The sequence below is a fragment of the Xiphophorus couchianus genome, chromosome 1, assembly GCF_001444195.1.
Source record: "Xiphophorus couchianus chromosome 1, X_couchianus-1.0, whole genome shotgun sequence".
In the NCBI taxonomy this organism is placed as follows: Eukaryota; Metazoa; Chordata; class Actinopteri; order Cyprinodontiformes; family Poeciliidae; genus Xiphophorus; species Xiphophorus couchianus.
Genome location: NC_040228.1, coordinates 18,519,736 through 18,543,636, shown reverse-complemented (window position 1 = coordinate 18,543,636; position 23,901 = coordinate 18,519,736). Strand labels below are relative to the sequence as shown.

The 23,901-nt window shown below is 38.2% G+C and overlaps 2 protein-coding genes across 2 annotated transcripts; both read left to right on the top strand.

The window, feature by feature from the left end:
* Positions 1–533: 533 nt before the first annotated feature.
* prpf6 (PRP6 pre-mRNA processing factor 6 homolog (S. cerevisiae)) lies at positions 534–12,282 on the top strand. The gene is made up of 21 exons (XM_028017976.1): positions 534–781; positions 1,801–1,963; positions 2,095–2,213; positions 2,304–2,382; positions 3,122–3,298; positions 3,708–3,836; positions 3,938–4,032; positions 4,126–4,282; positions 4,518–4,680; positions 5,866–5,984; positions 6,261–6,479; positions 7,472–7,594; positions 8,614–8,735; positions 8,853–8,991; positions 9,092–9,211; positions 9,841–10,017; positions 10,119–10,252; positions 10,490–10,581; positions 11,053–11,167; positions 11,313–11,439; positions 11,612–12,282. Exons 1-21 carry the CDS (start codon positions 594–596, stop codon positions 11,762–11,764), a joined length of 2,910 nt encoding a protein of 969 aa, XP_027873777.1. The 5' UTR covers positions 534–593; the 3' UTR covers positions 11,765–12,282.
* A 5,272-nt stretch (positions 12,283–17,554) lies between these two features.
* On the top strand, positions 17,555–19,968 carry aar2 (AAR2 splicing factor). Its single transcript, XM_028024652.1, has 3 exons — positions 17,555–18,603; positions 18,690–18,919; positions 19,517–19,968. Exons 1-3 carry the CDS (start codon positions 17,838–17,840, stop codon positions 19,682–19,684), a joined length of 1,164 nt encoding a protein of 387 aa, XP_027880453.1. The 5' UTR covers positions 17,555–17,837; the 3' UTR covers positions 19,685–19,968.
* Positions 19,969–23,901: the final 3,933 nt, after the last annotated feature.

Below are 23,901 nucleotides of genomic sequence, written 5' to 3'. Positions count from 1 at the left end.
CCATGTATGATAAAAAAAATTCATAATAATTTATTTATAATTCTCATTATATTCAACTTTTGCCAATTTTCTCTTTAAAAAACATAGTGGCCTCTTCCTAAGAAAACTCTCTATATTATAAGTGAACAATGGAACATGCATATTTAAAAATGTTTGTTTTCTTTCTCACTTTTTTCGTTATTTTCTCTTTCTTCCTTTTTTGTGAAACATATTTAGTAAAGTAAAGTAAAGTACATTACTTTGGCCATCTTGCTTTATGGATGTGGCGCCCTTTTGTGGCCACTTTAAAACACGGTTGACATACATGTGTGAATAAATTTTTTACAATCTAAAATCAATCATTCGCCGAACCACAGAACCATGTTTGTAAAAAAAAATAAATAAATAAATAACACGCATTTTTCACCCTAATAATTTTACGGACGAGATAACGTAGGTTGAATTAAAATGAGATACAATCAGTTCGACCTGCTGGGGGCGCTGTTTTTTAACCTAGACAGAGTCTTCTAGAAGGGCAGACTCGTTGCCGTTTCTTTGGAGCGGAAGTTAAGCTGTTGTTCATCCGCCAGTGGAGGTTCGTCGTTAGAGGAACGATGGCTAGCAATGCTGCAAAGCAAGCCACTAAAATTGTCCCCAAAACAGCAGCGGCGGGCACTGCCGCTGCGGGGGCCAGCGGAGGACCCCCTGTAATGCCCCTTGCCTCTCCGCTCATGGGGAAAAAGAAGAAGCCATTTTTGGGGATGCCTGCTCCGCTGGGCTACGTTCCCGGTCTAGGCAGAGGGTAAGCTAAATTAATGCTAAGGAGCTAGCCTAGCTACAGGACCAATGTTGTCATTCTATGAAATAAAACGTTAAGATTATGTTGTAATTATACTTGCAATTTAAAATATAGTTGCTTGCTCATCATAACGAAAACGAAATTGGTTTAATTTAATAAAATGTAATAAAATTGTCAACCGTTATTTTGACTTTCCAATTTCTCCTTAATGAGGTTAAAAGTTTATTTCGAACTTAAAGTCAAAAGCTTTTGAGCTCATCGTGCTTAAGTATTTTATTTTATTTAAAACTCGCCAATTTACGACGAAAGTCTTCTCAATGCACTTTACAAGACAAACAGGCCTCGTTTATATTCAGCCCTATATAACATCCAGTTTTGTATAAATTCTAGTTGCTTACAGTCCAACTCAACAAAAATTATAATCCAAAACAAATTCATCATTCACAACTATTTGGGAAAAGTCATTACAAGTTACATGGTTATAAGTTGTAATTTGGCAAACAATTTAAGAACAGTAGATTTCTAATGGCAGATACTTAATGTGAAGGACCGAAAACTACTGTTCCAATCCCCTTAGGTTTCAAATATTTTTTTACCTTTAGTGCAGTTTGAGCCTCTTAATAGGGTTTAATGAAGGGTTAAGTCACCAAAAAATAATAATAAAAAAACACGATACCCCTTTTATTCAGGGAAAGATCATGTTATTTTTTTTTTTTTTTTGTGCAATAAAAAACTTTCTGCTTACATAGTCTTTAAAGTAACCATTTTGTTACTTAAGTGAAAATTATGTATTTTAGGGATACGCCACAGCACATGTAAAACCCTACTAAAAAACGAGGCAGGGGTAAAACAGGCAGCTAGGATCTTAATACTTCCATGTACTAAATATATGGCTCCAAACAGAACTGCCAACTTGTTAAACGCAAAATGTTCTCAGCAATCATCTCATTTTATTCTTGATGCTCAAGCCACCATAGTTTCTGTGATCTGAAGGAAGGTTTTAATCAATATTTGTGTCATAGCGCTACTGGTTTCACCACACGGTCGGATATCGGTCCTGCTCGTGATGCCAATGATCCTGTTGATGACCGTCACGCGCCTCCGGGGAAAAGGACGGTTGGGGACCAGATGAAAAAGAATCAGGATGATGATGATGAAGACCTGAACGACACCAACTATGATGAGGTTTCTACAAATAAATTATTTTACATTTAGACTTCATGATGCAGTTCAATTTTTTACATTGTTCACTCAAAAATGTAAGATGACAAAACTGTGGCAAACCTAACTGTTTTTTGTCTCATTTATCCCTAAAGTTTAATGGTTATGCAGGGAGCTTGTTCTCCAGTGGGCCTTATGAGAAAGATGACGAAGAAGCAGACGCTATATATGCAGCTCTGGACAAGAGGATGGATGAAAGACGCAAAGAAAGAAGGTCACTAGAGGAACTTGGAAATAAAATACTCGCCTTTAGGTAAGGTGCTGCATGTGTCTCTAACATTGACTGTTTTACATGCTTTTATAGGGAACTGAGAGAAAAGGAAGAAATTGAAAAATATCGTATGGAGCGACCAAAAATTCAGCAGCAGTTCTCAGATCTGAAGGTAGGACAATTTCTTATGTTTTCTTATGTCTCTAAACTTTTGACATACTGTACTTCTGTTGTATTTTACATAGAAATATCCACCACCTTGTAGTTTGTATTAATTCAACTGTTTCAATGTGCAGCATGGCAGGTAACACGGTAGAATGAAGCATTTATTTTGCTGTATTTGTCTAACTGCTTTGTAAAATTGTAAAATACACAAGCTAGCAAAACCTTTATTAAGAAAGTTATTCTGATTCTTGTCAAAAATAAATCTACTGAAACTTATAATTGGTTCTTATGGCACACATTTACTCTAAAATTGACAGACTTTGCTTTATTGTTTAGAATGTCATAATAAACTTGAGGCCTTTGGCTACAAGTTTGTATGAAGAAAATAATGACTCAACCAATGCAGAGGTTTATCCTTCAAACCTGAATTTTCACAAGTTAGATTTATAAATCCAAATTTAGTTTGCCTCCTATGTTACTTTTTGATTGTTTCTATTCCTTCGTGACAACATGGCTCTGGATATTTGCTATGTCTTGGGTCACAGAAAAACTAAGGTTTTCTCAGCTTTGATGTTTTTCCTTTCGTTATTTTCTTTATTCTTGCAGCAAGAAAGTTGTTTTGTTTTTTTTTTACTTCATTGGTTACATTTCAGTGTTAGTTTGAATAAAAATAAAAATAACAGCTGCTCTACTGTCATAGTTGTTTCCAGGAAGAACCTTTATTAATTTTTTCTAATCGTTTATAGAGGAAGCTGGCAGAGGTGTCAGAGGAGGAGTGGCTGAGCATCCCTGAAGTCGGAGATGCACGGAACAAGCGTCAGAGGAATCCCCGCCATGAGAAGCTGACCCCCGTCCCTGACAGCTTCTTCTCTAAACACCTGCAGAGCGGAGAGAATCACACCTCTGTTGATCCGTTGCAGGGGGTCAGTATTTATGCAAATACAAATAAGTTGTAATAAAAGCCTGCCACTGAACATTATATGTTGTAGTTACAATCAGCTCCAGCAGGAGTCAGGATGTCTCAGTGAGGACTGCATTCAGTGTTGTCTGCCTTATGTTATCTTGACGAGAGATAACTGCAGAAGGTATCGACAATCATATAAGCCGTAGTAGAAATTTTTAATGAAGCACAAAAAAGTCAATTTGCTTGTACACCATGGATGTGCATGTTGCAGGATAGTCTACCGTAAAGAACTGCAAACATAGTTTATTCAGTAAAAAGCTTCTGCAATGCATTATATTAACATTGAAATCTAATCAACATCATAATAGGTGATGTTGGTATGCTAAAATGCAGCATTTTATTCTATTATTGCTTCCTGTCTTTGCTAGCTGGGAGGACTGAACACACCGTATCCAGGAAACATGACCCCTGGTCTGATGACTCCTGGGACAGGAGAGCTGGATATGAGGAAGATTGGCCAGGCCAGGAACACGCTTATGGACATGAGGCTCAGTCAGGTGACCTTTAATACATTCTGAAATACGGAACTTTTGTTCATGCCATGTTGGTTTTAGATCTAAAGTGTCATTTTTATTTTCTCTCCTTGTTTACCTTCCAGGTTTCTGATTCAGTCAGTGGACAGACTGTTGTTGATCCCAAGGGTTACCTTACAGATCTCAACTCCATGATTCCCACCTACGGAGGAGACATCAGGTAAGAACAAGCTGCTCTTAAAGATAATCAAGAAGATGCAACTCTTTGTTTTCATCTTCTTGTTTGATGATTACTTTTTGGCTGTGTGTCCAGTGACATTAAAAAGGCTCGGCTGCTGCTGAAGTCAGTGAGAGAGACCAACCCCCACCATCCACCTGCTTGGATTGCTTCTGCCAGGCTGGAGGAGGTGACAGGCAAGCTGCAGGTGGCTAGAAACCTGATCATGAAGGGCACAGAGATGTGTCCAAAGGTAAAGATAATAGATGGATTGAAAACAAACTCAGTTCAGACTTTAAAAGTCTCACATACGTATATGGTATAGTATAATCAAAATAAATTATATTTCACTGGTTGCATCATTTTAGTTCTCAGTGACTAATCGCGACAAGTTAAAACTTGATATTCTTGCTGGAGAAAAATACATTTGGTGAAAGAGTCTCTACATTTCTGCTGAGAAGAACATTTCTGATCTGATTTTCATCCAGAGTGAAGATGTGTGGCTGGAGGCTGCAAGGCTCCAACCTGGTGACACAGCTAAAGCCGTGGTTGCTCAGGCTGTCCGCCACCTACCGCAGTCTGTCCGCATCTACATTAGAGCAGCTGAGCTCGAGACAGACATCAGAGCCAAGAAGCGAGTCCTCAGGAAGGGTATGGTCATGGTTTCTTAGTTCTGAAGAAAAAAAAAAAACATCAACAAACTCATTATGCTTATTGTGTTTTTCCTCTTTTTGCACTCGTCGTCTAATGAAGTAGTTGTTTTGGAAATAAACGTTGCTATGAGCTTCGTGTGCCTTGAGTTTGGCTCTGCTGCCAAAACGAAGACGCTAATTTCTGTCAGGCTAGAATTCAAGGCCAGTCCCAATCTGTTGATTGTCTCATAAAAGAGCCCACACAATGCTATCAAAGTAACATTTGGCAGCTGTGTTGCTGGCTTGTCTTCAAGGCCGGGCCCTGCATTTAACCATGGTGTCAATGCCCCAACACACATGCACGCACAGGCACACATGCACCAGTGTTTCCCAGCAGCATACTCCACTGACAGAGATGGATGGAAGCAGTCTCTAAGGAGGAACTTTCTCCGCCTCTACATGTTTGAACGTCTCTGCTTTGCCTTCCCCGACTACGTACATAATACTTCTTTTTCTGCTTCCCACCCAAATCGACTACGAATGTGCTACTTGAACTACTTTCACACAAGAAGTGTTTTCCATGGTAATTTGACAGCTAATCAGTGTGTCCGTTTCATGTCTGATGTCTTTTCATGAAAAAAAAAAGTGTCGAAAATAATTTTAGGTACACATTAGTACAACTTTAAGTCTCACTTGGATCTAGGCACAATTCTACATCTAAAACAAGACTTGATTTATAGGTTCTCGCATCAGACTTATTCCTGTTGTTCCACTTTTGGGTCAAGTTGCATTCACTTAATAAGCCGTGTGTCTAACAGTGGATGGTAGACACTCACAGCACATAAAAACATATGTAGTAAAACTGTTAAAGGAAATAAGAAACACATACTGTTTTGATTGCATTTGGTGAATGACCACAAGTAACGACTTACTTTGTTTAGATTTAGCTGTTGCTGTGCTAAATTGGCAGACCCATTGCTCTGATTCACTCTCCTCATTTTCAGCTTCCAGGTCTGCATTCCAACCCAGCTTAGTGTTTGGTCCAGGTTGAGAGCTTTGTAGTGGCTTTTCTCCAAAAATGGTTCTTATCTGACTGGCTGAATGTTTGTGTCTTTAACAGAGTGATTAACCTATTACATTTGTGTATCATGTGTCAGAATGTTTTATATGGTGTCATCACATAGTGTGTGTTTGTCTCCTTCAGCTTTGGAGAACGTGTCAAAGTCAGTTCGACTATGGAAGGCAGCTGTTGAGCTTGAGGAGCCAGAAGATGCCAGGATCATGCTCAGCAGAGCTGTTGAGTGTTGCCCTACAAGCGTAGAGGTAAGCTTCAAACCGCCTCTCCTTCACCTGATGCTTGGTTTCCAATAATCAGAGAATATATATGGTGAGGGTCCACTATATCTATAGAAGTTCTTATTTCTTATGTTACAAACAAATCATTGTCAACAGGCCAAAGCTCTACCAAAACTGGAAATTGTTTGCAGAATTCTGATCACTGCACTCCTAATATTAACATTTCATTTTGAACTAGATTTTGTGCAGCAGTTAGCCACACAGGAAAGTTTTTACAAACTTTAACATTTTGGTTTTCATCAGCTGTGGCTGGCTCTGGCCCGTCTAGAAACCTATGAGAACGCCCGCCGTGTCTTGAATAAAGCCAGAGAGAATATCCCCACCGATCGCCACATCTGGATCACTGCTGCCAAGCTGGAAGAGGCCAATGGCAACACTCAGATGGTGGAAAAGATCATTGACAGAGCCATTACTTCTCTGCGGGCCAACGGTGTGGAAATCAACAGAGAGCAGTGGATACAGGTCTGTCGGTCGTTATAGAGCAGATGAAAATCAAATTTCAAATGACTTGGTAGACTCAAAATGCTTGAGTCTTTGCAGATTTTTTTTTTTTTATTGTTCACATGTTTTTATATTCCCAACTTTTACAAACTTGATCTTGTTTAGGATGTTTTCAATTATTTGATCCATACCAAAATAATTAGTGTGTACCAAACAAACAGACCAAAGGACATTCCTGGTGTGACTACACTCTCAGACAGAACACACATTAGCTTTAAATGACCTCAATACACTTTTGTTCTGTTCTAATGCATTAACTTAACATCACATCTACAAAAAACATCCTTGTTGATCATTTCCATTTTTATTTTCCTTCTGAACCTCAGACTACCATATCAAAATAAGGTGGAAAATATCATGACTGCACCTTTAAACTGTGGCATGCTTGGATTCATTCTGATTTGACAGAATGCCAGGATATTGGCTAAGTGCTCCAGTGTTACTTCAACTGAATGCCAGCACACTGAGTGACATTTACGTCTAGTGTTCAGTTATTTTGCAATAACCGACTGTCAAATAGTTTTTCTTTTCCTAAAGTAACTGGCTTTTTTTCTGTCTACCTACACTTTGTGTTAAGTGCAAATGGTGGAAAAACAGCCGTTATAGCTTGCAAAAAGTTTAAGGTTTTAGGTTAATCAGTACCTTACCTCATGTTATCCTCAGGTAGTTGGCTTTCCTTACAGCAGAATGCTCTCTGTAAAAGACAGTTTATGTATATATAAAACCGTAAGTCACCTACATGGATGTTAATCAGTAACCAGGGTTCATCCAAGGATCTCCGGTATCTGTCATGAAACACTGTTTCCTCTAACACCAGGTGTCTACATTTCCTCATAATTCCAGTCTGATTACTAGACTAAAATGGGTGCCAACAGTTCATGCCTTCAGTGCTTTTACATTCTTCCTCTTCACCCAGAGACGTTTCTGTCTAAATGTTTCTGCTTGTCACGCAGGATGCAGAGGAGTGTGACAAAGCAGGCAGTGTGGCCACCTGCCAAGCGGTTATCAGGGCTGTCATAGGGATTGGCATCGAGGAGGAGGACCGCAAGCATACGTGGATGGAGGATGCAGACAGTGTGGGTTTCAGAAAAAAATATGTTTTAACATTTTCTTTACACCGGTCGTCTCTTAGAACGATGACACAACACAAACTCATCATCAGTATAAAGCATGAGCTTTTAATAACGTGTTGGGTGGGATTATTCAACAAATAGCTTGGATATATTGTTGGTTTTCTTTGATTTTCACAGGCTGAAAATTATTCATACAAGCATCTGGACCCCACAATGAACAAGTTAAATATTCTCTAGTGAGTTATAGGGAAATCGCATGCTTTTTGTAGCCATCATTAATCTTGGGTTTACGTTTGACCACTCAGCTTTTCGGACTTGACACAGCTCCTTTAAATCATAGACTTTCAATCATACACCGTGCACTTCAGCAGGGTTGAGGTCATTGCCAGTCCAGAAACTTGATTTATTTTTGTATCTAAAAAACTGTTTCAGTATGCGGTTGGGATCATTAACCTCCCCCTGTGTCCCAATTTTCAAACATCTTGTTTGAAGATTGGTAAAGTTAAAGAACTTGCTATCACCACCATTCTTGACATGTAGGGTTAAGTTTGAAAGCCTCACTATGACTCCTCCAGACATAGAAACACACATCAAAACTATGATTAAACTAAAATGCTGGGCATCTGACAGGAAAGCCACCAGTTTTACTGTGCTTTTCCATTCCTGATAAAAGCAATGGTCAAATATCCTGGCAGAATAATGCTAGAACCTTATTGATGTTTACAAAATGTGTGCTGTTTGTCTGTACCTGGCTGAGGGACTGAATGTTATTTCTGGGATTATATATCTGAATCTATGTATAATTTTGAATGTGAATGCTGCGTTAAATTCAAGCTTGTGCATTAACACATTTAAGTAATTTGTATCATCAGTCCACTTTGGAAAAATTATTCAAATCATCATTAAAACTGCAAATAATTATTCCATTATGAGTGTTCGTAAACTCCTCACTTGTGCAACAGATGTTTTTTTTATACACGAGTTTCCTGTTGGAAGTGTAACAGCTGCTCTTTGTGTTTCAGTGTGTGGCCCATGGAGCATTAGAGTGTGCCAGGGCCATTTATGCCCACGCCCTGCAGGTGTTTCCCAGCAAGAAAAGCGTTTGGCTACGAGCCGCCTACTTTGAGAAGAACCACGGCACCAGGTGAGCAGTTTTATTTACTACTCTTCTTTTCTTCTTTTGATTGATTGTCAGTATCGTAATTTTTCTATTCTCATGGATCACATCAACTGCATCTGTTCCTCCCTCCATTCATCTCAGGGAGTCTTTGGAAGCCCTTCTGCAGAGAGCAGTAGCTCACTGTCCCAAAGCGGAGGTGCTGTGGCTTATGGGCGCCAAGTCCAAGTGGCTGGCCAATGATGTTCCAGCTGCAAGAAGTATCCTTGCTCTTGCTTTTCAGGTGAAAACAAAAATCATGCAGAAATTGACTCATCACACTTTGTTGCTTGTCCTGTGCTACACTCAGCCCCTTTCTGTCTTGCTCCTTATGTCTATTTCAGGCAAATCCCAACAGTGAAGAGATCTGGCTGGCTGCCGTCAAACTGGAGTCTGAAAATAACGAATACGAAAGAGCCCGTCGACTGCTGGCCAAGGCTCGCAGCAGCGCACCGACAGCCCGGGTGGGTGAAAAGGGGGTGGTGAAATTACTAAAAGATGTTAGGAGGATTATTTTTGTTAAACAAGCCTTATGATTTGGTTTTTGATCTGAAAGATAAAAGCTTCTTTAAGAGGATTCCCCTATTCACCATAACCGCTCCTGTATGACCCCTGTGTTGCTTTCAGTAGAGCTTTTCAGTGACCTGTGATTCACAATTGACTCAGTGATAACTTTTTAATCTCTGTCGTAGAAAGCCGTGTTTAAAAGCAAGCTATTAGTGACTCATCTTTCATGTGGCCTCTTCAAGCATTCTGGTCTCTTCAAGTCCAGGCTTGCAGTTCTTCTTCACTACAAACAGGAACACTCAGTTTGACAGATGCTGTTAGTTGAGCTCATTAACAATCATATCTGTCCTGGGTACATTCCCTTTTCATCCCTGCATTATAGGCTCACAGAGCCTTACTTTTAATATCGGATGCGACACATTTATGGGGTAATGACACAGTTAAGTTTCTAGCAAAGATGCCATATTATTTTACAATGTGTGTGTGTGTTTTTTTTTATGTCTTTGTTGATGGGAGGGCAGTCCATTGGAATGCATTCATCCTTGTTTTCTGGCCGAGGCAAATCTTTTCTCTGTCACGTTCACAGGTATTCATGAAATCAGTGAAACTGGAATGGGTGTTGGGAAACATAGAAGCTGCTCAGGAGTTGTGCACTGAAGCTTTGAAACATTATGAGGATTTCCCCAAGCTGTGGATGATGCGAGGCCAGATAGAGGAGCAGTGTGAAAACATGGACAAGGCCAGAGAGGCTTATAACCAAGGGGTAAGGCAGAGTAAAAGCTGTGCTTACGATTGGTACTTTTCACAGTGTGTGTCTGTATAAGTGGAATGAGTTGTTCATTTATGTTTATTTTGCTGCTGCAGTTGAAGAAATGTCCCCACTCGGTTCCTCTGTGGCTGCTGCTGTCTCATCTCGAGGAAAGAGTCGGCCAGCTGACCAGAGCCAGAGCGATCCTGGAGAAAGCACGACTGAAGAACCCGCAGTCCCCTGACCTGTGGTGAGAAAACACAAGTGAATGTGTTTTATCTGAGGTCAAGGTTCAAAGGATCTCCTTTGACAACTTTCTACATTTTGTTTTATAATTTTTGGACCAAGTATTGAATTATATCAGTTATTGGATTTTCTCCATAATGCACAATATTTTCACTGTAACACTAAAAGCCAAATTTAGCCACATACAAAAACACATTCACCCAGGAATTTCTTGAAATAATTTTAAGTGTTTATTTACCAGGCTTGAGTCTGTCAGGTTGGAGTACAGGGCTGGATTGAAAAACATAGCCAACACATTAATGGCCAAAGCTCTGCAGGAGTGCCCAAATTCAGGTAAGAATATATATATAAAAAAAACACATTCTTTTATTCAATAAATAAATGTTTTTTCCTTAGAAATCTGAAGAACATTGGTAATTCTTTATTGGTGAATAAAGATAATAGAAATTATTTAAACTAGTTTGGGTCCTGAGCTAATTTTTGTCCAAAGCAATAAGAATAATTCAATCATTACACTAATTTTGAGCTTTTATTTACTTTGGTCACAAACCACATTGGATCTTTAAGTGAGTTTAAAAAATGAACAAATTTTAACTAGATGTTAAAAAAAATAAATTTTTAAATGTTTCCACTGAAATTAAACTAAACTAAAATAATCACAATGTACTCTATTTTTGGCTGTACTTTCTAATTTTTTCACTGATAATTTATTCTTGACAACAGAATAGGCTTCTACATTTTTGTAGCTCACTTTATGTACATTTTTAGAAAGTCAAATTTTCTTTCCCCATTGTTCTTCGTTAGGCATCCTGTGGGCTGAGGCCGTATTCTTGGAAGCCAGACCCCAGAGGAAGACAAAGAGTGTGGACGCTTTGAAGAAGTGTGAACATGATCCTCATGTCTTGCTCGCTGTGGCAAAGTACGTCTAAAACCTTTTACCGCTTTGTGCTTTTGTCAGAAATAACATACTTTTAATAATCAAATGACTGAAATTTTATTTTTTGATATTTTTTTAAAATGTTTTGTATATATATTTTTTTATATTTAAACTTATGCATTATTAGGTTGTTCTGGAGTGAGCGTAAAATCACCAAAGCCAGAGAGTGGTTCCTCAGGACAGTAAAGATTGAGCCCGACCTGGGAGACGCTTGGGCTCTCTTCTACAAGTTTGAGCTGCAGCACGGCACAGAGGTACTGATCTCCAACTTATTTTTGTGCTACCTTGTGAATCATTAACTCTACATTTCAGTTTCTCTTTTTAGCGCCACACAGTTTAAAGTATTATGAGCATTTCCCAAAAGCTTCACGGCTTCTTCCTGTGTTTTTATCATAAGCGTTAACTCTAATGGTCTGCATCCATTAGGAGCAACAGGAAGAGGTGCGGAAACGATGTGAGAATGCAGAGCCTCGCCACGGAGAGCTGTGGTGTGCCGAGTCCAAACACGTCCTGAACTGGCAGAGGAAGACAGGAGAGATTTTAGCACTGGTCGCCAGCAAGATTAAGAATACATTCTGAAACTTTGAAGAATCCCTGGAGGACTCTGGCACTCACCAGGAGCAGCTATGGACATTCTTATTCTCTACCTGGACTTTCCCAGCTCACACAAAATTCATTTTTTTTAGGTTTATCATTTTACAAACATGGACTTTTTTGCAGAAAATAATGACGATCTAAAAATGACATAGGTCATGCTGGATCCATATGGATATGACTGTAGTAACAACATTCGGTAAAAACCAACAGTTTTTGTGAACTAGCCATTGGGTGACTCAGCATCACATGGAATAAGGTCTTGGCTCAGACATTTAAGGTTGTTAATTTTTTAGGCTTTTCTCATGTTTGTCTTGTTGCAAAGTAAACCCCCTCAGCAATTTACTTAACCTAATGATGTTCTCTGTGTTTCTTTTTTTTCCCCAGTAATTTCATTATCTTCCAGGAAAAGCTTTAAAACACTTAAAGCTTTGATCCACATCATAATGCTCCTACCTGTCAGTGATATTTTATATGTTGGAAATAAAAAGGATTTTTAAATAGTGGGGCATTGTTTATATATTAAAAATCTAACCACTTATCGATAAATGACTTTTGATAATCAGTCTCAATATATCTGATCAAGTCTGCTGAAATCAATTCTTTTATTTAATTCATCTAATCCGTGAGAATTCCGTAGATATTTTATGGAAAGGAATATAATTTATGTTGCAAAAATAGATTCCAGAATTACAATATTTCCTCTTCAGTCGAAATAGATTTCATTTGTCTTACTTATAAAATCAATAACTTATTGATAATCTCCCCTGTATCTTAACTAGGTAAAGAAACCAACATAAAATCTGACTGAAGATCTGACTTTTTCAAAGCATAATCAATGTCAATGTTGAATTTAAAAGTCTTGATGTTTAATCAAAATATCTGTCTTAACTTGAAGGAAAGGTTTGGAGTGTAAATAGGAATAAATTTCTACATGAGCCACCATGATCCTTCACAATAACTGATTCCCAGACTTCTGTCAAATCGATAACCGTAAGAAATTTTAAAATAGACATTAACCACTGGAATGTACTGTGGATACAAACAAAATGAGGAAAGCCTGATTAAACAGTAATATGCAACTTCAGAGAAAGATATAAACATGTTTCAGGTTTCATTGTTTCTGTTTGTTTTGACGACGTGTTCACTTTTTACCTATTTAATCTGCAAGCAGGTGAGTCAAATCATAAACAGCTTCAGGCAGTTTTGACTGCTGAGCGGAAATTTTTACGTCACCATAAATATTTGGGGTTTTTATTAAAATCAAGTAAACTAATCTCTTATTTAAATGACTCATGCTATTAAATGCAAATAGAAACATTTAAATTTACAGTAATGTCTGCTTTTCCGACGCTTGGTATCTAACTTTAAATCTCATGTAAATGAGGGAAAAATAAACAGACACATTTTACAGAGTTAGATGATGAACCAGGTGTTTTTCAATGTTTGGTGTATTTCTCTAGCCATCGTGGATGATTTATATTGCTTTTTAAAACTAGTTTTTCCTCTCCGGTCTTGTACGTTACATTTTCCAATGAAAACAAAAAAGTGTGTTGTGGTAAAGGCAGTTCTTTCCAAACAAGTTATATTACTTGATATTTGTTGGGATTTAAATGTCAAATTGTTTTTGAGAGCACAATGGCTTTATTGAGTAGAAATCTTTCCCAGACCTTTTGGGTCCGTGTCAAACTCCCCCCATGCAGTTCCCATACTTGTTCTTTGTTGGCACATTGGATATTTTGATTTGACTGAAAGTCTGACTCATTATGTGATGTTTATTATATAATATTTTATTTAATTTTATTATAGACATATAGTATAGTTAAACGCGCTACCAAATCTATCCTTATTTTGGGGTCAAGTCTTTCAAACAAAACTGAAAGGATAAAGCCGAGTGATTTATTGCAAATGTTTTCCTCGACTTGATCGGACAGGAGTTTGGTGCAACACTAAGCCCATCGGCAACCATCCATGACGGGGAAGGAAATAGGAGCAGCTGTTACGTTGGTGATGTTGGAAACCACGGAGCACCGCGCAGAAACGCTCACAGCGACAACATTAATCTCTGCATCGGAGGAAGTACAAAAGTACTGAAGAAAAGGAAGGTTACAATGAGCCCTGTAGAATCCAAAGAAATTCTTCGGATCTCCCAGTCACCAACAGAGATGGGTTTGCTCGTCTGAGGATCCTGCAGAAAATCATGATAAATGGTAAGTGCGTTGGCGCGTATTTACGCAGCGATAAGGCGAGATGTTTGAAGGTCGCCCCGTTCGTGGTGAGGTTTTTTTGAGGCACTATTTGTCTTTAGTCACTTTAATAAAGAACTAGGAGCAAGATGAGCTGTGATTATTTATTTTTACTCTAATCTAAAGAAGATTTATATAATTTGATTTGTCTTTTTTTCACACGCATCTCCCTCTCTTTCAGTGTCTGACCGGATCTTTGCTCCGTAGTGTCCTGGTGGTTCTTATTTTGGCCAACTGTTGTGGTAAACGTGGATGTAACTATAAAGAAATACTGGACTCCTACCGAGAGGTCATCTTTGTTGAGCTGCAAAATTTGGTAGGATCAAATAGCACATCGTGAGGTTTTGCTTGTTTTAAGTATTTTATCAGCTTTCTATCAACGTTTAGCTGTCATGTACAACGGATCATGATTGATTTTTAATGATAGGCCGCCCTCCAGTGATCTGCAAGTAGAACTTGGGGATCTGTTTCCTTCTCTTTCAAGACAGAACAGATACTAATTGTAATTTTTCCTGCAGAATTTGACTGGCTCAGCCACTACATTCCTAGAGAGAGACCCTTGTCCCTCAGAAAAAGTAAGTGGCATAACAACAAGCAAACTGGAGAAGCAAGTGTATGGGAAATAATCAAGTTGGACTGAGTTGATTTTAAAATGCTTTGACTTTTTTTGCGAAGCAGTTAATCCTTTAAAACCTCATACAGATTTTAATAGGAAAATTGTGTAGATGCTTATGGTAAAATAAGCATTTCTTAAACATTTACAACAGACAAAATTACATTTTAATTAAAGTATTTGTATTGGATTAGTTCTAAATATAGTAAAATTTTTGTTTTTGAGATAAACTGTTCAAATAACCATAAAGTTGACCCACAGGCTGTGCCAAAAACTAGGTTTTGAAAAATGGGGATTGTTGTTTTTTAATCAATAGATGCAACACAAACATCGTAATTTGTACAGATACAGTGATTACGTAAAAATACTTTTTTGTGGAGGGTCAACATGTAACCATTTGAAAATGATCATGTCAGGGGTTTTGTACTCAGCAACTCATTGACCCCAGGTGTTCTAGCTGCAGCCTTTCAGCAGCTCTTTTGTTCTTGCTGATCTTAAGCAATCTTTGGGTGAGCAACAGGGTACATTTGGTTGAAATTTCTAATAAAAGTCAAAATAAAGATAAAAAACAAAAACATCATAAAATCTTAGAGGTAAAAACATAAATGTTTTTTTTTGTTCTTTTTAAAATTACGTTTTCGACATCCAGCAAACATGAACGTGATACTTTAAAAAAAAAAAAATCAGAGTTAAAAGGCAAAAATGTATACCTATCCATTACATCATGTTTACATTGATGTAGTTAAGATCAAGTGAACATCTATTTTATATTTTCATACAAACATTTTTTGTTTGGGTTAAATTTCAGCAATAAAATGCAGAAAGTCCACCAGACCCACAAACAGTAACCAAAATATGAACAGCTTACAAGATTTAAATTAGCATCCAGCTGAATTCTGTGCATTTACTTATGCATATGTGCATTTAGAATTATTTGTATTTATAATGTATTTTAATTTTTTGTGGGTTTGTAACCTAATGGTTTTATTCTTTCCTATCATTCGATATTGTTTCAGTACTTATTTTTTATCGTCATATTTAAATATTCATTTTTTACTTTCCAACTTTTTGTTTTCTCCTCTGCAACTTACTTCCTGTTTGAAATGATTGATCCAATGCATGTTTAGTAAAATGAATAATTTGAGTCCTTCTTCATTTTCATGTTAATAATATATCCTGCAAAATTGTCCATTATAAGATGTTCTGATTTCTTCAGTTTTGTTGTGTTTGCAACTTTCACAGGTGCTTTCAGCACCATGGACAGGGTAAACAATCTACCACAGTTTGTCTCATAATTCTCATGTTGGGCAATGTTGAGAAATATTTATCTGAAAATCTCGTATAGTTTGATTATAACCTGTCAGGCGTGATAAAGTCATTCAAACATTGTCCCTGTGTTGTTTTATTTTTGAGATGTTATGTCTCGACAGGAACGCCGCATCCTGATGTCCATCTATGGTATGACGCAGCAGATTCTGTGTCAGAGGACTGGCAAGCAGTCTGACCTGAAAAAGCCAATCGGGAGCATGGAGCGGCTCATCGTTCAAAACTGCAGTCCTAATTACATGGTAAAAAAACAAACAAACAAAAAACTGTTTTAAGGCTGCTCTTTAAAGGTATCAACAATATTCACTGAGTTAAATATAATTCAAACAAATCTGCTGTATTTTCTTGTTTGTTTTTACAGGAAAAGACAACCTCATGTTCAGCTGTCAAAAAAATACAAGGAAAAAAAAGGAGGAGACTGAGGTTGATCAGAGTTATAAAGCTGATGATCACTTGTTGGAAGAAACTTCAGAGTGTCCATGTTCTCTCTAAGTAGGACAAACTGTGCCAGCCTTTCATGAAGATACCAGATGACCTGCAAGAATGTTCACAGCACCACTGCAGAACTAAATGACCTATTTTTCTTATGCACAGCTCTCTTTCTAATGCAATATAACGAATGTTTACTGCTGTTAAGTTCTCAGTTTTTCATGTATAAAATCTGCCTCTCTTTTGTATCTCACCACTGCTCCTCGTTATATGTTTCATCATAACCACAGATAAGCTAAGAGTATCATAAGTGCATGCAAATACTTTAATAATATGCACATTGTCAAGGTCTCTCCTGATGTAACATTTATGTATCATGTTTGTAAGCCACATGCCACTGTAACCATAAAATACTCATACCACATAATAAAAATGCAAAAGACTTTCCAGTGGAAGTTCTCTTTGATTGTCCAATTTGACAAGTTGATTAATTTGTCAAATTGGACTTGTCAAATAGGGATTGTACTTTTTAAAAAACACTTTTTTTGTCCATCAACTTAGGAAGAGTACACCACACTATTCAACAGTAGCTAGCTATTCAACTCTATCATTCAGCTCTATCACAAAATATCCCCCAAAACCTTAGAAGTTAATGGTAAAGTGAAAAGAAATCTTAAAGTACATTCACTTTAACTTCCAAAACAGCTCTTCATTACTTTGATTGAAATGATAGTCATCTAATGTTTTTTAAATATAGAAATTATGATGCAGATTAGTATATGGTATGGAATAATTGAATTATCATAAGAGATTGACACTAAAAGTACCTGTATTATTTATCAATAGATTGTTCTTGTCATTAGGTTGAAACTATGTGCTTTTTTAATTGTTACTCTATTTTCCCTCAGTTGTCAACATCCCAGATAACATACCTATCCTGTTTTTGCAATGTGTTGCATTGTACAATTTTACTAATAATAGCGCCTGGTAGATTGGATCAGTAAAATCCCTTACAAACGTTAAAATACTTATAGAATGTGTAAAAATGCAAACTTTGTTTAGTTTAGTTTTGTTTTTCAACTATTACAATATTTTTTCTCAACTATATTTCTACGCTACCAGATGAGCGGAACTCTTCCACAACGACGGAGTTTCCGCCCGGATCAATAAAAATGTGTTACAAGTGTTACCGCAAACGAATTCCCAACGTTTTGGGGGAAACCGGACAACTTTGAGGTGGTTTATGGACAACATTAAAGTTGTTTTGAAAATATTTCTTTTAGAGTTCATGAGTGAACGGCTATTTTTCTAACTGTGTAGCTGAACAGCATCGGTGTGTGTTTTCATATTTAGAGGCGAAGCACTTCGGACATGAACAGGTGAGAACAGACCTCGATTTTTTTGAGTTGCCCTGCTGGACCCGGTTCGAAGTTCTCAGTCAAATATGGCGGGCAGCAGTTGTGTGGACATGGATCCAGATGTTGCTCTGAGATTGTTTGAAGAAGGAGCCACCCTGGTATTGCTGGGTGTTCCTCAGGGCACAGAACTGGGGATAGACTGCAAGAGCTGGCAGGTGGGTCCTCGCTTTAGAGGAGTGAAGATGATACCTCCGGGTCTCCACTTCCTCCATTTCTGCTCCGTTAACTCTCCAAGCTGTGGTGGAGAAATTGGTCCTAAATCAGGCCTCTTCCTCACTCTTAAACCCAGAGAGATTCTGTTGGCCCACTGGGACCCCAAAGAAGAGGATCTGGACTTCTCAGCCTCAAAGAATGACGAGGAGGTGAACCGAATCCGGAGCACCTTGCGAGAGCTGGATCCCTACTTGGGTCCCTATCCATATGAGGTGATGAGGAAGTGGGTTTCCCTCACTGACCAGATCAGCCAGGAGCTAGCTGTTAACCTGCAGCCTCTCTCAGGTCGAGTGTGCGCTTTCAGTGATATCATCCCTGAACTGCAGTTCAGACACACGAAAGACCGGGCAGAGCAGCCAAGGAATGACACAGCCTGTCAAAGCATGAGAGAGGGACTCGATAGGCTTCCAAAGATGAAGCAGAGGGAGGGCACAGAGTTACGCTTCTCAGATATTCCCAAGAAGACCTACCCTCCTGGAGCTTCTCCCGCAGAGATCACCCGATGCAGCATGGACCTGAGTTACTCCCTGGAGACTGTGGTGGAGCAGAACTACCCGGACCAACCCCTCAACTTGCTTGGTAAGCTAAGTATATTAATTCTTAGTCAGAACCATTCTGTTCCATTTTTTTTGTAAAAGTAAACTCCTTCATCTGACCTCTTCTAGGTGAGCTGCAGTTTGCCTTTGTGTGTTTCCTGGTCGGAAACGTGTACGAGGGCTTCGAGCACTGGAAGAGTCTACTGGCTCTGCTGTGCCGCTCAGAGGACGCCATGAGGAAGCGGAAAGAGCTCTATCTGGGCCTCATCACTGTGCTCTACCACCAGCTTGGAGAAGTACCCCCGGACTTCTTTGTTGACATTGTTTCGCAGAGTAACTTCCTCACCAGCACACTCCAGGTAACGGGGCAGCGCTCAGAAAGTTACTAAATCTGAAACCTGAGCAGGTGAATGGAAAATTAGCTTTGTTTTCTGAGTCATGATTGTCAAAAAGCTGCATTGCATCAAAAGTCAAATTTATAAACTCACTGAAACACAATGTAGCTTTAATTTTGCAGCTACAGTTTCACTATGAATCTTATCTAAATTACATTTTTTGTTAGCCAATAAATTATTTGTATTTCTTCTGAAGACTTCAATCCAGTTTCAGGCTAATTTATACAACATCCAATAATCAACATGTAATGTTAGAACAAATTATTTCACTTATATAACATTATATAATAAATGTATATTAGCCAGTCAAAATAATTTTATTACAGTTAAATCATACAGTCAGAAACAAATACAATCAAAAAATTCAAGAATCAGCAGGTCTCCTGCAGACTCCAGGCAGCCTGGAGGGCTTTCAATCTACTTTAACCACTTAACTTTTACTCTTTCATATTATACTATTACAACATGGTGGTAGTTTCAATAAGTATATAAAAACTTTTTTTTATATAAAAGTTACGTACTGCAACTTTAATGATGAACGGTGTTGGACTTATTTTGCAGGACTTTTTTCAGTTTGCCACTGGACCTGGTGTGGACAGCACTCTGCGAAAGAAAGCAGAGAAGTTCAAAGCCCACCTGACCAAGAAGTTTCGCTGGGATTTTGATGCAGACTTGGATGACTGTGCTCCGGTGGTGGTGGAGATACCTGAAGGCGTCACAGTGGACTGAAACAGCTCTGTCTCAAAAATTCATCATGTCATTATTTTTTTAGTATGAGGTGTGCGCTGTGCAACATCTACAAAATATGTGACTACTTAATGTAGAAAAGCAAGCCTGTCATTAAACCACCTGTATTGTTACAGTCTTGTTATAGGTAAAAGAAGATGCCTTCTGAACATGTTTGTTGTCATCAGTACTTTGAAATTTGTAAGTTAAATACAGAAATTCAAACAAATGTTAGCAGCGTTAGCTTTTATATTTTATGAATATTAAAAATAAAGAAGAAAAAGCTTTGTGTTTATTAAGAAAGTGGTGACTTTTAGATGAATAGTTACAGAAAACTCAATATAGTATAGAAAAATATTTTCAGTAACCAATACTTAGATTCTTTACTGAGGTTTTTGATCATCCTTATGATCATGGCTTACAACTAACAACCTAAAATACAGTTTGTCTGAGAATAAAATTAGATAAGATCAACAAAATTATTCTATGGTTGATAAAATCATGGGAGATTGTTTCACAGTAGGAAGTTGCTGACACCTTATACAAGAGGTCATTGCTAATGGGCTTTTCAAAGAAGGCTGTATCAGAGCCTTATTAGAAGGACAAATGGTTGAAAAAGGCACACTAGCAATAGAGATTACCAAATCCTAGAGGATTGCGAAGCATTGACCATTCAAGTATTTGGAGGCAATTCAGAAAGTTTGAACTGTGCTCTGTTGGAGTCAGAGCTCCAGGGAAAAACACACAGACATATCTGGGAAAAAGGCTAAAACATTCCTTGTGTTAAGCAACCCTGAACCAAAGATGTTCGAAGCTTTTAATAAGAAACTAGGCTATTGTCTTTTTTTCAGATGAAAGTAAATTTTGCAATTTATTTGGAAATCAAGGTTCCCGTGTCTTGAGGAAAAGTGGAATTAGAGCGAATTTAAGCTCTTTATGAGGTTTTCAAAGTCAGTGATTATTTTATGATGCCACCTGCTCGTGTTGATCTAGTGTCATATTTTAGTTATCTGATGATTAAAATGAACAGAATAAACAGTTCAAATATCTCACTCCATCTAATTAATCTCTATGAAACTTGCTTTTTGAATTAAATTCCTGAAATAAATTCTATTTCTAATAATATTGTAGTTGTATGCACCGACATATGATTCATTTAATTTCATTACAATGCACTTTCATGGGCTTATTATATTTAGTAAACATCTGTTTACGTGGCTATTACGGGGGGTTATTACTTTGCTGTCCACTAGATGGCGACCCTAACCAAACAACGCGGGTTTCTATGTCTCCTTGTCGATGCTCAGCTATTTTCTCACAAGTCTTGGAGAGACCTTGCAATGACGTAATGCCTTTTACCTGTTTCAGATGGTAAAAGGCAAGGAAATTGGATTATTTTTAAATCTTCTCTGATTTAAGTAAAAAAAAAAAACGATAAAAATAATGTGGAGCGCACTGACAATATCTTGGTGATATTCATAATTATGTGTCGTTAATGAGGTGTGTGTGCATCTGTGTATGTTTCCCTTCAGTGGCTATGATTGATGGGGCAGATATTGTAGTTTCCCGTTAGCTCGTTAAGCTCGTCAAACATTAATTTTGTTCATACTGAACCACTTTCCTCCACAGCTGGACCTCTCCTCTTTGACACACAACCCCAGGAGCAACAGCCCCCACCCTTTACAGTTGTAAAGCTGCCATGAACAGGACAAAAAGAAGAAAAATATCCGCTTAATGCAATTATGTGAATTAATAGACTCAAGTGCTGTTGATGAAAATCCAAAATGTCAATACAACAAACCCATTCTCTTCCCTGAAGACAGATGGTATTGTGACATATATGGTAATGCTAGGCTTGGTGAATAAAATCCCCCCCCATGGAAATTTATGTCCAACTTAAAAGAAGATCAGTGGAGTATTTGTGGTCTACTGTGGGCCCACTGAACCCCTTTGCTGGTTGTAATTTTTCCTTTTGAAAACAATTAGATGGAGAAAACAGCTTGGAACCCCTGGCGGATTCATATAAGCACAACACAGAAGGGAATGCAAACCAAGCGTTTGTACATAGATTTTCCTCTCTGGGGATGAAATTATGTACATTGCACAATAAGGCAGTCACACAAATGACTCTGTTGGGATGTCCGTGGCATTCCGGTCCCTCCATTAGTGTAGGAATTACATACAGTTGGCAGACAACTCATAAAGTGTCCCACTTTTCTGTGCTACATGCACTCACTGACCTTTAGAGGACAATCGTATTCCTGGTAGGGCAGCGTCTTTCCTGCTGATATTTCAGATATGTTTTGCTTGGTAAGGCTGTACTGGGAAGTAAAGCAGGCTGGAAAACATGCTGCGTTGATTGTGCTGAACCTCAAAGCCTCACTGGCCCCTTCAGTCACGGTGGAACTTTTTTTTTTTCCAAACTAGATGTGAGTTTGCCATTCCCATGGAGCCTTCTGGCCGCTCATTCTGCCAGCGTAAACACGTGTCTCTGTTTACTCCTCAGTAACTGGACTGATCTCCTCTTTGCTATCTGCGGGAAGAGAAGATGGTTACTCCTCACTGCTTTCAGTTCATCTCACATAAGAAATTCATATTTCATCACGTCATTCCTGCTGTCATTTCTTGATTTTGATTCAAAGTGTGTTTGGAATCTGACAAATCTGAGTATCTAAACACTTCTCCCTCAGGCTCAGGTTTTTCTCACATCATTGCCCTATTTAAATCCACCCATCTCTACATCAACTCTAACTATCCTTTCAGTGCTAAAGAAAAGCATCATCACAGCATGACCCTGTTAAAACTATGGGCAAAGTATTTTATTGGTGATTGGCTACAGCTGGTCATTTTCGATGTTGGCTGAAAAAGTTCAATTTTGGTCTAATTGGATCCGAGCAAACTATGTGACATCTAAACAAACAAACTCTGCAGCCCATTGATGTGTAGTTCAGTCTGGGGAAAGGAAGATGGAACATGTTTGTAGAGCAATTAAATCCCATCACAATATACTACAGCTTTTAGCTTATGACATCACAGTTATGAAACTGCTTAAGGTGTGTGAACACGTTTGTGAGGCACTGTATTATAGAGTCCTTTATTAAAAAAATATTTTTATTCTGTAGAATCTTTGATTCCAGTGAAATCTGAACACCAAGTGAAAAGCAAAATTTTGAATAATTTCTCTTTCAGCTATTTTGGTTTTTATTTGTTTCTGTTATTGAGATAATCATCAGGTTGCATTACACAGATTATCCTACCGAGGGGGTTACAGCCTGAGAAGGTTGCCAGTTGATCAAAGGGCCAATATAGAGACACAAACACACATGCTACCTCTCACATCTGAGGCCAGTTTTACAATCAACACTTAACCAAACTTGTGTTCTTCTTGGCTATGAGAGGAAATACAGGCATGCTCCAAAGTCCTATTGGCCTCTGCAGCTAAGATTTAAACCAGAGGCCTCTTTGATGTCAAACAACTGTACAAACCACCACCATGTAGCCTTGGACAAAGTCCTATAGCCACAAATCAAGACAGAATCATCCCCTTTCCACCGATGTGTGCTGCCATGTTAGGGTCAAAAATGGCTTTTGGTTTTATTCTAACTCTAGCCTGTAGAGTCTGCACTTTCTTCACTGAAAGTTCACACTTTGTGAGGAACATACTGGGGAAGTTACCTTTTGTGCCCCCTTTTTGGACTGTAGAATGATGGACTCCATATTGTTTGGGGATTGTCTTATAACTCCTCAGAGATTGATGGACTTTATAAATTCCTTCCCTTTGATCCTTGATGATCTCACTTCTCCTTGACATTGACTCCAGACCTTTGCTTTAGAAGAGGTGCTTACGTTCTCTGATTCATCTGGTAATCAAACTCATGTAATTAGCAACATCATTGTTCTACTTCCTTCTCTTATTTTATTTTTATTTATTTATTTAGCTTTTTTTTTTTATCATTGTGAGCTGTTTTCTTGATTTTATGTTATCTGAGTAACGATGTTTAATTCCAGATGAGGGCTAAAAGATCTACCCTCTCAACATAAATATTATGTCACAAGAGTTTGTGCCTGCACATCTGCACTGTGAATTCTGTGTGCTACACACACATGCGCACCCCCACACACTCACACACACACCCTTAGTCCTCCCAGCTGCTGGTTTCTCCCACATTTTTATTGTGAAACAGTTTGTCTCCTAAAAACTTTGCATTGATGACCAGGTT

What these genes read in the sequence shown, in the direction of transcription:
- aar2 (XM_028024652.1), top strand. Translation starts at nt 17,838, where the DNA reads ATGGCGGGCAGCAGTTGTGTGGACATGGATCCAGATGTTGCTCTGAGA. An exon ending in CCAACCCCTCAACTTGCTTG is followed by an intron (nt 18,604 to 18,689) that starts GTAAGCTAAGTA and finishes GACCTCTTCTAG; the next exon opens with GTGAGCTGCAGTTTGCCTTT. An exon ending in TCCTCACCAGCACACTCCAG is followed by an intron (nt 18,920 to 19,516) that starts GTAACGGGGCAG and finishes CTTATTTTGCAG; the next exon opens with GACTTTTTTCAGTTTGCCAC.
- prpf6 (XM_028017976.1), top strand. Translation starts at nt 594, where the DNA reads ATGGCTAGCAATGCTGCAAAGCAAGCCACTAAAATTGTCCCCAAAACA. An exon ending in GGATGGAGGATGCAGACAGT is followed by an intron (nt 7,595 to 8,613) that starts GTGGGTTTCAGA and finishes TTTGTGTTTCAG; the next exon opens with TGTGTGGCCCATGGAGCATT. An exon ending in CCGCAGTCCCCTGACCTGTG is followed by an intron (nt 10,253 to 10,489) that starts GTGAGAAAACAC and finishes TTTATTTACCAG; the next exon opens with GCTTGAGTCTGTCAGGTTGG.